Source organism: Psammomys obesus, unplaced genomic scaffold (genome assembly GCF_907164565.1).
Source record: "Psammomys obesus unplaced genomic scaffold, mPsaObe1.curated_primary_1811, whole genome shotgun sequence".
NCBI lineage: Eukaryota > Metazoa > Chordata > Mammalia > Rodentia > Muridae > Psammomys > Psammomys obesus.
Genome location: NW_026590767.1, coordinates 10,473,158 through 10,486,919, shown reverse-complemented (window position 1 = coordinate 10,486,919; position 13,762 = coordinate 10,473,158). Strand labels below are relative to the sequence as shown.

General features: G+C 47.4%; 1 protein-coding gene across 2 annotated transcripts in view; it reads right to left on the bottom strand.

Annotated features, from left to right (window-relative positions):
- Nucleotides 1–13,762, bottom strand: part of Inpp5a (inositol polyphosphate-5-phosphatase A) — a 184,442-nt gene that overhangs the window by 69,545 nt on the left and 101,135 nt on the right. For both annotated transcript variants that reach the window (XM_055608822.1, XM_055608823.1), the window contains exon 5: nt 1,474–1,537. In XM_055608822.1, coding sequence (XP_055464797.1) covers nt 1,474–1,537 — 64 coding nt within the window. The remainder of the gene's footprint in view (nt 1–1,473; nt 1,538–13,762) is intronic.

Below are 13,762 nucleotides of genomic sequence, written 5' to 3'. Positions count from 1 at the left end.
TATTGGCAATGGGAAGCTGCTGGGTAAGGTTTTGCAGAGTGAACTATGTGTTAGCAAGGCACAATATGACTGACTTTATTTTGTAGTAAAATACGTATGCAAATGGTTTCTTATGGATTCAGAAACTCTTGAGTTTGATGCTCTCCCCTAACCCCTTAGACAGGGTTTCTCTGTGTAGCCCTGGCTGTCCTGAAACTCACTCTGTAGACCAGACTGGCCTCAAACTCAGAGATCCACCTGCTTCTGCCTCCTGAGTTCTGTGTCTTACCCTAGCCTCAAAGCGAATAGTCCATGTCTGGACATCACTGCTGGGGACATGCACTGGTACCTTCTGGCCATGGAGTCATGGGAAAGCAGCCTTGGCCACCTCCTCTTGGCCACATGCTTCGTGAGATGAAAGACAGTGCTATACTGAGACAAATCTACTGAAGCACAATGACAATCTCTGCTGGCAGAATCCTGCTCACAAGTCAGACAGAAAAGACAGAGCAGTGCAGAAAAGACAGTTCCCCCTTCTCCTGGGGGGAAATATTCCTCTGGGAGAGCACCGCCAGTGAACCTGAACCAGCTAAAGAAAGGTTACTGCACTGGTTATAGATACCCAACGAGAAGTAACTTAGAAGAGCATGATTTGGGCTCAGGGTTTGAGATCGTTTCATCATGGCAGGAAGACTTAGCAGGACTGGTGGCAGGGCTGGCAGAATCAGGCCATACCTCGACGCTAAAGCCCGGTGACCAGCTACCCTCCAGCTAGGCCCCACAGCCTGAGGCTCCACAACTCCTAACCCCAAACAGAGTCATTAGGTGGGAACCAAGTGTTTAAATGTATGAGAACATAACAGCTACTTCCACAGTCATCAGGAACTCAGTGACTTTTCCAAGAGATGTGATCTGGCCTCAGACAGGCATGGAGTTCCACAAGGCTCACATACAACAGAAGTGAATTGATAGCATGGAATTGGCAGACGGTGCCCTGAGGGAATCCCTCCCACTGGGGTTACAGGTGCCCTCCCCCCAGACTCCAGGTAGGTGAACTGTGGGAAAGGCCATATCAACAGCGACCATCAAGCAAACAGCATAGGGCCAGCACCAGCCACTTTAGACAGAACTTTTCACTGTTACAAATATAGTTACTTCTGTTTCTGAAATATGCAATCCTATTCCATTTCATTTTCTCACATTTTAAAGGAACCTGTGTGAAAACTACTATCTCCTCTGTGAGGAACTCAGATGGGCAGAAGAGGGGCAGGGGACTTTGGCATGTGACCCAGGACAGGCAGGATAGGCCAGGAGCATCTCTCCTCAGGGAGGTCAGGTGCCAGGTTTTCAAGATGTTCAAGTGACAGCAAACCCTGACCATGTAATCCTTCTCATGACAACAGAGCTGTCATGAGGTCTCTCCAGAGACCTGGAGAGGCCACACCAAGGGACGGGCTGCAGAAACAGATCATGGAATTTGGCATGGAGTCTTACCTTTAAAGTCAAACTGGTAGATGTTTTTTAAGGATTCGTGAAGAAAATAAAAGCTTCCTAGTGCCTGTGGGAGCAAAGAGAAAGACAGGGTCAGGGCAGTACTGGTTCTCTACTATGTGAGGTTCTCAGCCACAAAAGAAGCTTCTACAAGGATAGCAGAAGAAACAAACCATCACTTAGCCCCAGCAGGGAGGCAGAGGTGGCTGCAGGCTGGCCAGCACCTGCCAGCACCCCCCACCTAGCACAGAGGTGAACTAGTCAGCTTGGAGCAGCACTGCCCAACCAGCAAGCAGACAGCTCCACATTCCAGGCTGCACATATTTGCATGAGATTCCTCAGGAGATTGAGGCTCATCCCCCTGGGCTTCACTCATCTGATCCCACAGCCCACCACTACCATCTACTCCATGACCATAAGACAGGCCCCTACTATGAGAAATGAAGTTGAAAAACAACTGAATTCAATAATTATGGATACAGGTATATAGGTTAGTCAATTCCCACCTCAAATGTCCCCATAGGAACAGCCTGGGACCCCAGCTAGAATGCTCACACAGTAAGGTTTGGTCCCCCAGCTCAGTGCCTACATGGGGACAGGTCTGGTCCCCTAACTCAGTGTCCACATAAGGATAGATCTGATCCCCAGCTCAATGTCCACAGAGAGTTGGTCTAACCCCCAACTCAGTGTTCACACAGAAAAAGTGCCCTCTCCCACCAGAATGCCTACAAAGTCTAAGGTTTTGCTTCCCAGCTCAGAATCTACAAAGGAACAGGTCTGGTCACCAAGCTCAATGTCCACACAAGGATGGGTTTGATCCTCCTTCCTCAGCATCCACATAGGAATAGCCTGGTCTATCCCTGCCATCAGACCCAAGGACAGCAAAGTAGGAGGTAAAGGCCATGTCTGTTGGCAGCAGAGATGACTTTTTTGGACTTTCAGAGGTAGCACTCAAATTCTTTTGTAATTCTACTTGGTTTTAATTTTTTCCTCTGGCTATCACACTCTACAAAAACTCTGATTACCAATGCAGGAAACTCCACTCAGGCCTTGCCTTTGCAGTTCCTGGTCTATGGGTTTACACATGTGACATCCCCATAAACTGGATCCCTTCTAGTATATGATTATGTGGAATTCTACCTGCTTCCTTAAACCATGCTGGCCACTCCACAGTGGGTAGGGTGGGAAAGGACTTCATTTCACTCCTCCTTTATGTCATCTAATGTCCTCATCAATCCTCAAAAACCTCTTGATCATCCCCCAGCCTTCTATTTTCCCACACAGTTCACCTCCATGCTCTCAGTCTCAGGATCCAGGGTGCCCTTATTTTTCCTTCACTCCTCCTCCTATCTACCCATATCCAGCCACCCACCCCTTCACAAGGTGTTCATCACATTGATCCTTGCCCCAGGAAGATCCCAGGACTCTGATGGCTCATGTCCTCTGTCCCCATCGGCACTATGGCAGGAAGGCTCCTCTGCTCTTAGGATGGTCCAGCCAGACCCACTAAGTCACATGTTCCTCTGCTCACACATGTGCAAATGAGGCATCTTCACAGCAGAACTTGGAATTAGTCAGCTTACAGCTTACCTTCTTGAGACTGCATCCATGGAGAGACCCTGGTTCATTCACAGAGATGCAGGGTCTGAGCCTCCTCTATGGGCCAGAAGAGAAAACTGCAGGGCTGAGCCCAGCACAAACCTAACACCTGCTCCAGGCCCCCATGACACACAGCCCTGTGTCGAATACCTCCCTCTCTACCTGCCTCAGGTGGAAAGGGACTTCAGAGTGGTACGAGGACTTTGGACACTAAGCCTTGCCTCCTACATGAGAAGGCTGACATGATATTGTGAGGTTTATGATAAACAAATGGAAACAAGCTGCAACGAAAACATCGAAACTGCAGTTCTTAGAATCAGAAACTCCACTATTAGTGCTAACGAATACCTGACATCAAAGTTCAACCCAGCCTTCCAGAGTTCTCATCACTGTATCAATAAAGCCAGGACTCCATCCATCACAGGGCACAGGGTCTACATGGTGGGGTACTGTGAACTACTGTGATAATATGCCTTTCACATCTTGGAGTATTGATTCCATGCCTTTTCTGCTATAAACACTTAAAATACATTTTTCATATTTATAAACCTGTCACTAGTGCTTATTAATTTTCTGCTAATGAGCAGCAGCCAGCCTCTACTGTGTTTCTGCCACAGCCATGAGGGTTGGATGTGATCCCTCATACCCTTGCTAAGGTTGGTTTGGTACAATGCACTCTGGTCCAGACTCCCATAGGAGTCACCACATCTCCTCAGGAACCAGCTCCACTTCACCTGCAAATTGGACATACCAGAGACCCTCTCTCTCTCTCTAATTTCCATTTTCTCTGCTGCCAACGCTAAGCCATCAGTTCCAAATGAATGCTGCTTCTGCCACTGCTACTGCTCTTCTGTTTCCTCTCCATCCAGTGGTCCACTAGCCTTCAAGCACACACCTTCTGCCCTATGCAGGAATGGTACATGACAGGGAGTGTTCAGAGGAGATCTAGCCTGGTCATCTGGACCTACTTGCCAGCCCCAATCAGCCAAACTGGCTAGAAATGAGCCATTGGTAGTGTTGTCAGACACACTTCAACCTCAGAGGGAGTACAGGCACCCACAGACACACATCAGCCTCAGAGGGAGTGTAGCCATCCACAGATAAATCCAGTCTCAGGGAGAGTGCAGCCATCTACGCCATCCATTGGTTGAATGTTAACAGTAGTAGGCCTAGCTTGCACACACAGGAGAATCAACTACTATTTACAAGTTCGATGCAGAGTCAGGAAGCAATGTGTTTTGTTATATCCCTGCAACCTGGGAGTCTCCTGCCCACACAGAAGGGACATGAAGCTATTAGTTAGAAACACCTCTATCACTGTGTATTCTCAAACAAATGTGACAAATAAATTGGTTTGGGTAATCTATCATTTCTGCTGGGATGTCAGCAGCAAAAAGCACATCATTAACCTAGGCTCCTGTGTGGGGCTCACTCTTCCGGGAAATGGCTTAGTCCTAAACTCAAGCCAAATGGACTCATCAATAGAGACACACAACAGTGCCATTTGCCTCACAGATTCTATGAGTGAGAGGGTCACACAAGCATTTCCTATGTATGACCCTAAGGTGGGAACAGCCTACTTTATCTGTGGCCAGATGCCCTGTCAAAAAGCGTCAGCTTCCACAGAACGATGGGCACAACACTGCAAGTACCCCGCCTGCCTCTGGGAAGGCTTCTCGTGTGCAGGTGCCACGACCATTGCTGTGATAAATGAGCATAGGACAATGAGGCTATAGCAGGAAGACCCGGGGCCTCTTCACAGGCCAACTGTGTTCATTAAAGGCAATACAGAATTGGGCCAGGATTACCTCACATAAGACTATGCCTTATTGTTTCTATGGATAAACTGTTTCCAGTTCCAGTTTCTGTTTCTTGTTTTTTTTAAATGAAATCAAACTATGAGCAGGAAAAGACTTTGTTAATATATAATACTAAGTAATCTTCAGGCCTGCGATCAAACAGAGATCTTAGGTGTTCTAAGTTAGAATCGACAGAATAATAAACCAGGAGTAGGCTGGACCACTCACACCTCACCTGCTCCTCCCAGGAGTAGACTTGAACACATACACCTCCCCTTTATCTGGCAGATGCCCCCACTCCAAGGGTAGCCTTGCCCCACTATGCTGCCTTCAAAGGCATACACTCTCTCAGGATCAATCGCTGACTGGCTTGAGGCATTGCCATTTCCCCTCGGTGACATTAAAGTGCCTGTATGAATATGTCTGCCTTGCATTCTAGGCATGAACCCAACTTGGTCTTAACATGTTTTCTTATCCTCTTGAATTCTGCTTGCTAATGCTGTGTTTAGTATTTTTGCAGAAAACGTTTGCTTCCAAACTTGTTTCTGCTCTTACTTTATTACTGTATTCTAACTCTTCAACAGTGTTTAAGTTGCAAATCAGACAGGCATTTCCCTCACCTACCCTGCCCTCCTTCTCTTCTGCTCTTCTTTTTAAAGACAGGGTCTTTTCAGGTTGTCCAGGCTTGTCTTCTGCATCAGCCTCCTAAGTGATGAAATGATAGGTCTGCACTTTTATTGTGGAGTTGGAGGGTATCACACTCTCTTCTCTGGAGTCTTCGCCCCTCCTCCCTGCCCAACAGAGCCTTTCTGTCTTCCTCTTCCTCCTTCTAGGGTGGCCTTCACCCCATCTTTGGTTGGTAAGGTCACAGCACTCCACTGGCCCTTTCTAGAAGGTCCTATCGTGGCTGTACAGGCCCCCTAGATCTTTCAGAAGCTGATTCTCCCAATTCCAGATGTAGGTGATCACTCTTCTCCTCTTGCTCTCCTGGAAACTATGGTCTTCCCTGATTCCTCCAGCATGTTCCCATCACCACATCTCCTCAGGACCCAGCTCCACTTCACCTGCAAATTGGACAGACCCAAGACCCACTGTCTCTCTCTAATTTCCAATTTCTCCACTGCCAACGCTAAGCCATCAGTTCCAAATGAGTGCTGCTTCTGCCACTGCTACTTCCCTTCTGTTTCCTCCCCACCCAGAGGTCCACTAGCCTTCTACAAGTACACACCTTCTGCCCTATGCACGCACACAGATCAGCACACCTGCCACGCACAGGGTTCCAGCACTGCTGGCCATAAAACATGGGCTAGCCAAGGTCTCTGCCGCCAGGGTCACGATATGCCCTGTTTCTCCTCTTCCAGGTGATTCTCACAAGAACCCCCTGCTGGTCCAAGATTCCATGGAAACACTACTTCCTCCAAGCAGCATAGACCCAGCCCAATACCCCATTATTCTTTGGAAATGCTCTCTGCTTGCTGATCTTCATACTTGTCTCCTTACAGGGAAGCTCACTGAGGGCAGGAATGTAACAAGAATGCCCCAGGCTAGATTAGTTCCTGGAGGAATTCCATCAGCACAGTGCCTATAGGCTCCAGCTGTTGAAGCAGCTCTACCTGCTATACTCAACCGTCTGCTTAAGTCTCAAAAATGACCTGAAGCGCAACTCTGAGAAGCTGAGTGTGCGCACAAAAAATACTTTTCTGACCATACCCCAAAGGTAAGCTCTGAGAGTACTGGCTTTAAAACAATTTAACGGATTGAGTAATAAATCAAAGCAAAGTCATTTTAACATTCATTAGATTATAAACAATAATAAATGAAACAAAGCTTTCGTTTCAATCAATGCAGAGCTTTATTGATCCTTCCCTGTATAATAAACTCACGGGCAGCCAATCTAATTGGATGAGGCAGCATTACCGCCCGTCTCCCTAGCATTACTTGTGTTGGGGGGAGGGGGGCACGTGGGAAAGGATGCATTTAACATGTCGCTGTCACAGGGTGTCCTCCTTTGTAACTGGTACAAACTGAGAGCTGATGCATTTCGGCTCCTAGGGCCGGACAGGAGATGATGGCAGAAAGCTGCTCCCTCCCCACCCTCTGACCTTCGGCACCAAGCCCCGTCCAGGCTGGCTGTTGGCCCGAGAGATGCACACATAATTTCATTCTATCTCCCATCCAACAGCCGACATTAGAAGTTAATTAAATTGGTTGTCCACTGTATTCATCCACTTACAAAGTTAATGATATTCTGTCCCTGAATTAAGGAGCATTTTATAAAGCGTGCACCATGGGAGCTGGCATGTTGTACATGGGGTGCTGAACCCTGTCATAGCTCCTGGTTGTTGCATCTCCAATTAGGCAGCCTGGGGAGGGCAAGCCCTTGTCTGTCAGGGGGCAAAGCACAAGTCATCCTGACAGTGAGGGTAAACACTACACACAACAGCCACTTAATATCTCATGTTGGACTACAATAAATTCCACCATATTAGCACGCCTGCTAACATTTCACATTACCATAGTGTAGAGCAGCCATAACAGAACAAGACAGACCTGAAGACTGGCTATGGGAGGGGTACATACTGTGAGGGTGTGGACAGTGAAGGAGTAGGTAAGAATAGGCTCCTGCTAGGGCAAGACACCTGGGGTGTGTGTGTGTGTGTGTGTGTGTATGTGTGTGTGTGTGTCTGTTGGTTTGGTTTTATTATCAACCTTACACTGCTAGAGTCAACTAGGGAGAGGGAATCTTAGTTGAAGAACTGTCTCAACAGATTGGCCTATAGGCATGTCTGCAGGGCATTTTCATGATTGTTAATTGATGCAGGAAGGCCAAGCCCACTGTGGGTGGTGCCATCCCTAGGCAGGTAGTCCTCAGCTATATATGAAAGGTGGATGAATAAGCGCCTGGAAACAAGATAGAAAGCCTATCAGCCAGAAGTGGGAATCGCCAGGCTTGAGACAGGGAAAACAGTCAAGGTGGCTGTCTTAGTTAGGTTTACCATTGCTGTTATGAAACACCATGACCAGAGCAACTTGGGGAGGAAAGGGTTTATTTGGCTTATGCTTCCACATCACTGTTCATTATCAACAAAGTCAGGATAGGAACTCAAGCAGGGCAAGAATTTGGAGATAGGAGCTGATACAGAAGCCATGGGGGAGTGCAGCTCATTGGCTTGCTCCCCATGACTGGCTCAGCTGCTACCTTATAGAACCCAGGACCACCAGCCCAGGAATGGCACTGCCCACAATGAGCTGGACCCTCCCCCACTGATCACTAATCAAGAAAATGCATTACACCTAGATCTTAAGGAGGTGTTTTCTCAATTGATGCTCCCTCCTTTGAGATAATTCTAGGTTGTGTCATGTTGACATAAAACTATCAACCATGGTGTCAAAAATCACAGGCCTGCATAGTCAGGGAGTGTGAGTACCTGGACTGTTCTGTCATGAAACTATGAACCCACCAACAGGAACTAGGGGTGGAGAAGAGAGCAGGGATGAAGGTTCAAACCCAGGAAGTGCCAGACAGGAAGAAAACTACTAGACAGAGGAACAAAGGATAGGGAAGGGATAAGAAGTGGGGGGCACAAAAGCAGCCAATAGGGACAAGAAGTGATGAGTGGGGACAAGGGTTAGTCACAGGGGAGAAGCTAAGGATAATTAGTGACCTAGGGGTGAGCCAGGAGGGTGACCACAGTTGTACGATGTGACCACCACGCTAAAAGCACTGGAGACAAAGCATAAGCCCATACTGTATGGAAGCCAGTAGAGACATGAGCAGGCAAGCCACACAGTTAGTCTGGATTCTGAATCATTTGATCATTCATGGTTTAACTGTCTTCACATTCCCTCTGAAAGGTCAGAGTGGCTAGACAACAGAAGTCAGAAAAATGAATAGTAAAAGGAGGGCAGGAAGGATGGGTCTTCCACTGTGTCCTGAAGCTTAGCATGGACAGTGGTCCAAGGATGGGCCATTCTGAGCTTGACTGAAAACATCAAGTGAGCATTAAAAATAAAGACTGAGACACTGTCTGAACAGGCTGCCAGTTGCCTTCTTGGAGTCATGCAGTCATCTGATTGCCCAATTTCATCTATTTCCTGAGTGGCTGATGACCAGAGATGAGAAAAGCAAGTCCTGCTGTTTGTCTCACTGCAGAAAGAAGGGTGCAGAAAGGAGAGTGCAGCCTTCAGAAATCACAGCATACTGCACCTATTATATGCCTCTGCTAAGATGAGAACAGATGCCAAACCTGGACTAGATGAGGACGAGGCTTCCCATGCACGCACCCAGACCTGGCACACCTGAGGCGCCTTCCTCTCAGACTGAAGAGCCTGTGCAACCTAGAGGCTTTTTGATAACATATAGTCTACAGACTAAGTTTTGATGATGATCATGTAAAAACCAACTTAAAATAACATCTAGTTTTAATTATTACATTTACTGAGTTATACTTTTTCCATATCTGAATGGTTTCAGAAGTCAATCAATAGACTTTCATGGCAATTAAATTATGTGACACGTTTACATCACTGTAACAGCCCAGACTTCTTTTCTGGCTTCTAAAAATCATTAGCTTTTCAATTACAATCCCAGTTATGTGCATTATGGATATAGGATAATTAAAGCACAATGCACTTTAAGAAGCCAGCACTAAACCAGAGTTGTTTACAAAATACCTCCTGCCATTAGCCAAGTGTGGGACACAGAAAACACTGCAGAAAGGCTTTAATTGATTTTTGAATTTCAATTCTATTGGAAAACTGCCTTCTACTTCTCTTTGAAATCATTTAACTTAGTTCCAAGCCCATGGTGTGATTCTTCCAAGGCTACAAGTGAGTGAGCTCTGGGTCCTGATGGCCACACTCCAGGTCTGACATTTCTTACCTGTCACTCCTTTCAGGCTGCAAGGCCTTGAAGCTAGAATGCCACTTGCTCCTGTCCTATGTGATGGACCTTCTCTCTCACAATGATCTATCTTACATGCCTGACACCCACTTACATAGCCCCCTATTTCCCATCCCATCCTTTTTCCTCCCTTCCTCCCTTCTTCACCGGGTCGCTGTCTGAAGAGCATCCTTCAACGTTTATCATCTTTTCTCTGGGTCTGCTGATCATGAATCCTTTCTGATTTCATATGAGTAAAAATAGCTTTCTCACCTTTATTGCTCCCCTCCCTTTGATTTTTTTTTTTGGGGGGGGGGGCAGAATCTTACTTTGCAGCCCAGACTGGCCTGGTTATAAATAAGCCTGCACTATGGTCTAGGGTTTCTATTGCTGTGATAAAACACCATGACCACAAGCAACTTGGGGAGGAAAAGGCTTAATTTCATTTCCACTTTCACATCACTGTTCATCACTGAAAGAAGTCAGGACAGGAACTCAAGTAGGGTGGGAATCTGGAGGCAGGAGCTAATGCAGAGGCCATGAAGGAGTGCTGCTTACTCTGTTTGCTCCTTATGGCTTGTTCAACCTGCTTTCTTAAAGCACTCAAAACCACCAGCGTAAGAGTGGCACAGGGATGGGCCTTCTCACATCAATCACTATAAGTAAGAAAATATACCATAAGCTTGCCCACGGGCCCTTCTGGTAAGAGCGTTTTCTCAATTGGGGTTTGCTCTTCCCAAATTGCTGGAGCTTGTGTCAAGTTGACATAAACTAGGCAGCACAACTACTATCCCAGCATGTCCTCTGTTCATAGACAGTCTCGCTAGATAGAACCCCACGTGGGAGGCTCCTTGTATCACATGGGGAGGGGGGGCATGTCTCTCCATTCCCTACTTCTGTGAGTTGTGCTGGGCCATGAGCTAATCCTTTCTTCCACTCTGCTCTCAGATAAATTATAATCTGTCTGGCATCTCTTTCATCTTCAGTTCTGATAGGAATGCACTGGGATTCCCAGTTCTGTACAGAGACCCTCCATAACTCTGGAAGCTTGTGACTCACCATCCCGTTCAAAATGATTTCTGGGGCTAAAGAGATGCCTTGGCTATTCTTGCAGAGGGACTGATGTCCTGGTTCCCAGCATCCACATGGAAGCTCACAACTGTCTTTAACTCTAGTTCCAGAAACTTCTGGTTTTTCAGGCACCATGCACACATGTGGTACACACACATAAATGCAGGCAACACACACACACACATAAAAAAAAGTAAGTCATTTAAAAATGATCTCTATCCTTGCACCCTCTCTGCTTGTTTCCTAGGCTCCTCTTACACCAGCCAACTCTGGGCCATGTGCGCTTCACTATGTGTGGACATACGTGGCACACTCCACATGATATTAATATTATTTCCTTCTGTCCTATTTGTACTTCACCGAGTACGTTTCCATCTCCGCAATTTCCAATAAATACCAAGCATGAGTAAAACTTGTTCTGCTTTAAAAATCTGGATTTGCTTCCACCCAGGGAGCCCACCTCTCTCCATCCAGGAAAGCGATAATGGTAACAGAAGCAGAATGGCAAGCCTGGTGGGTGAGTGAAATCATGCTACAAAGCTCCCTTCCTGGTTTCTGCACTCAGAGAAGGTTGCTGTCAGGTCTCAGTCTGCAGGAACCTGTCCTCAAGCTCTGATGTAGGCCCTTAAATATGTGACATGTCACCTCCTAGCTGACAGTTTCATTGACTGGAATCACTCCATCCTATCCTGTTTCTGAGCATGCAGCACAGGTCCAGAGTAAGGACTCTCTGTGTGATCCTGTGTCTGCCTCTTCAGAGTTTGAGACTGTCATCAAGCTATTGAAACCCTCTGCTTGCTTCCTTTCTATAACACATGAGGGTGAGAACAGCACAGATTTCTAGTATTCCTGGGCTGACCAAGCATTATGGCCCTGTATCATGAGTAAATAGGGCCCGGTGCTCCTGCCAGGGGTGTCGCCTCTTCAGAGCCTGTTCCCTTGACAAACAGGACATGTGCACAGGCGTGAGTCCTTGGATGATGCCAGAATACAGAGGCCTAGCAGAGAAAGCTGCTGGCCTAGAAGGCTCTCCAGCTCTACAGCAGAGCAGCAATCTCAGTGCTCCCAGGACATGCCTCCCCAGACCCCAAACATGACCTCTGCCCCAATCAGAAAGAAGGAACCAAGGCCACTCCCAGAAGAAAAGTGGCTCCAGGACACTCTGTCCCCACCTGGTATTGCAGACAGCAGGGCTTGGGGCTTTAGCCATCCACAAGGAGACCTTCACCTCTTTTCTCAGGCAAATCACGAAGAAATCTTACGGGAAAGATGTCCAAAACAACTATCTCCCACTAATGGCCTTGTTATAAATTAGACCTTCCTGACAAAGACCAAGGAAAAGTGACACCCATCAAACGGACCTGCTGTTTGCACTTTCCAGACTCAGCACCGCTGTCCTGACCTCACATGTGTCTGTCATTTTCATTTAAAGAAAGAAGCTGTGCCAGAAATCAGGACAAAAGCAGGGGAATATGGGTCAAGGAAGAAGGGCATGCCAGCAACCCGAGGGATGTGCCACTGCAGGGCCTCCTGGAAGGCCACTAAGGATGGCACTGGCTGCAGCTGAGTCAGGGGAAATAGCCCCCGACTGCCACTATGCCTCAGGGCTGGAGGCCAACTGAATCCTTTCTTACTCGTCAGCCTTACAGGTGAGTGACAACAAGCCTGGGGGAGGGGAAGGATGGCAGGTGAGAAAGAGTGCCCGGGCTACAGTGGAGAATTTATTTTGGAAGGTTGGGCACCTAGGTTTTGGTAGAGCCGGAGACAAAGGGATTTGGGGGGGAGGAGAGTTGTGACCAGTGGAAGAAGTAGAGGTAGGAGAGGAGAATGACATCGGACACGCAGGGACACAGAATCTGGAGGGACTACAGGGTTGAGCGTGGGACTCTCTGCAGTAAGCAACATAGACAGAGCTAGAGGAAAAGGTACCATAGATGAGGGAGAAGTAAGCTATAAGTATCAAAGTGGTTCCACCACATAAAGACCAGAATGTGGGTGAGCTCTGAATAGAATGGAAGCTGCCCAGGTGGAGTGGACTGAATTTCTGCCAGGATAGGAACTGAAGCACACAGTCGACTCCTGACGACTACATGGGGTCTCTTCAATCTAACACAAAGTTAGTGTGCAACAAGCACAAAGAAGACAAAGGAGTGGGGAGAGAACATGCTGGACCCAGCTCTTCTCAAACTTAAGCTCTGGGATCCCAACCATATCTACATCATGTGAGCTATACTGGCCTCCAACATGGAGGCAGCTATGGAGCAAGAGTGGAGAGGAGCTCTACATGACTCCATGCCTATGAAGCTTTTCCAGTCTGTCTTCTTAGTGGCAGACAATGTTCTACAATGTGGGACACTGGTCACAACCCATCAACTGAAGGACAAGAGAAATTGAGAAAAGGCTAACTCACTCACATGTAGCTGTGAGTCTCTTGCCAGGGCCTCTGAGTCTCATTACTTCTGGTTTATAAAATAGGACTGGGAACTCGCTCCAACTCCATTACAGCTAATAACTCCAAAGCTATACAGTGGAGAAGAACATATATACTCCCCATGTTCCAGTTCAAAGGGGCCACAGTGGGGCCTAGCACACTGGCACCATCGGTGGACCACTTGCCTGAAATCTGCTAGCCAGTGCCACACATTACTCTGTGCTCAGCATCCCAGCTTTGCCCTCAGTGACAAATGGCCAAGGGTGGAAAACCACACCTTGTAGGTGGGTTGTGCACAGGACACAGTGGCTGCCAGGAGTCACATGGGAACATGGGATCACAGAGGAGCTCACGAAAGGCCATAAAAATCAACAAACCACACGTGCCATCAAACAGGGTTGTAACCACTAAGCTATGCAACTTCTGAAGAGGAAAAGTCTCCAGGAATGAGGAGCCCTTCTAGCACACACACACACACACACACACACACACACACACACACACACACAC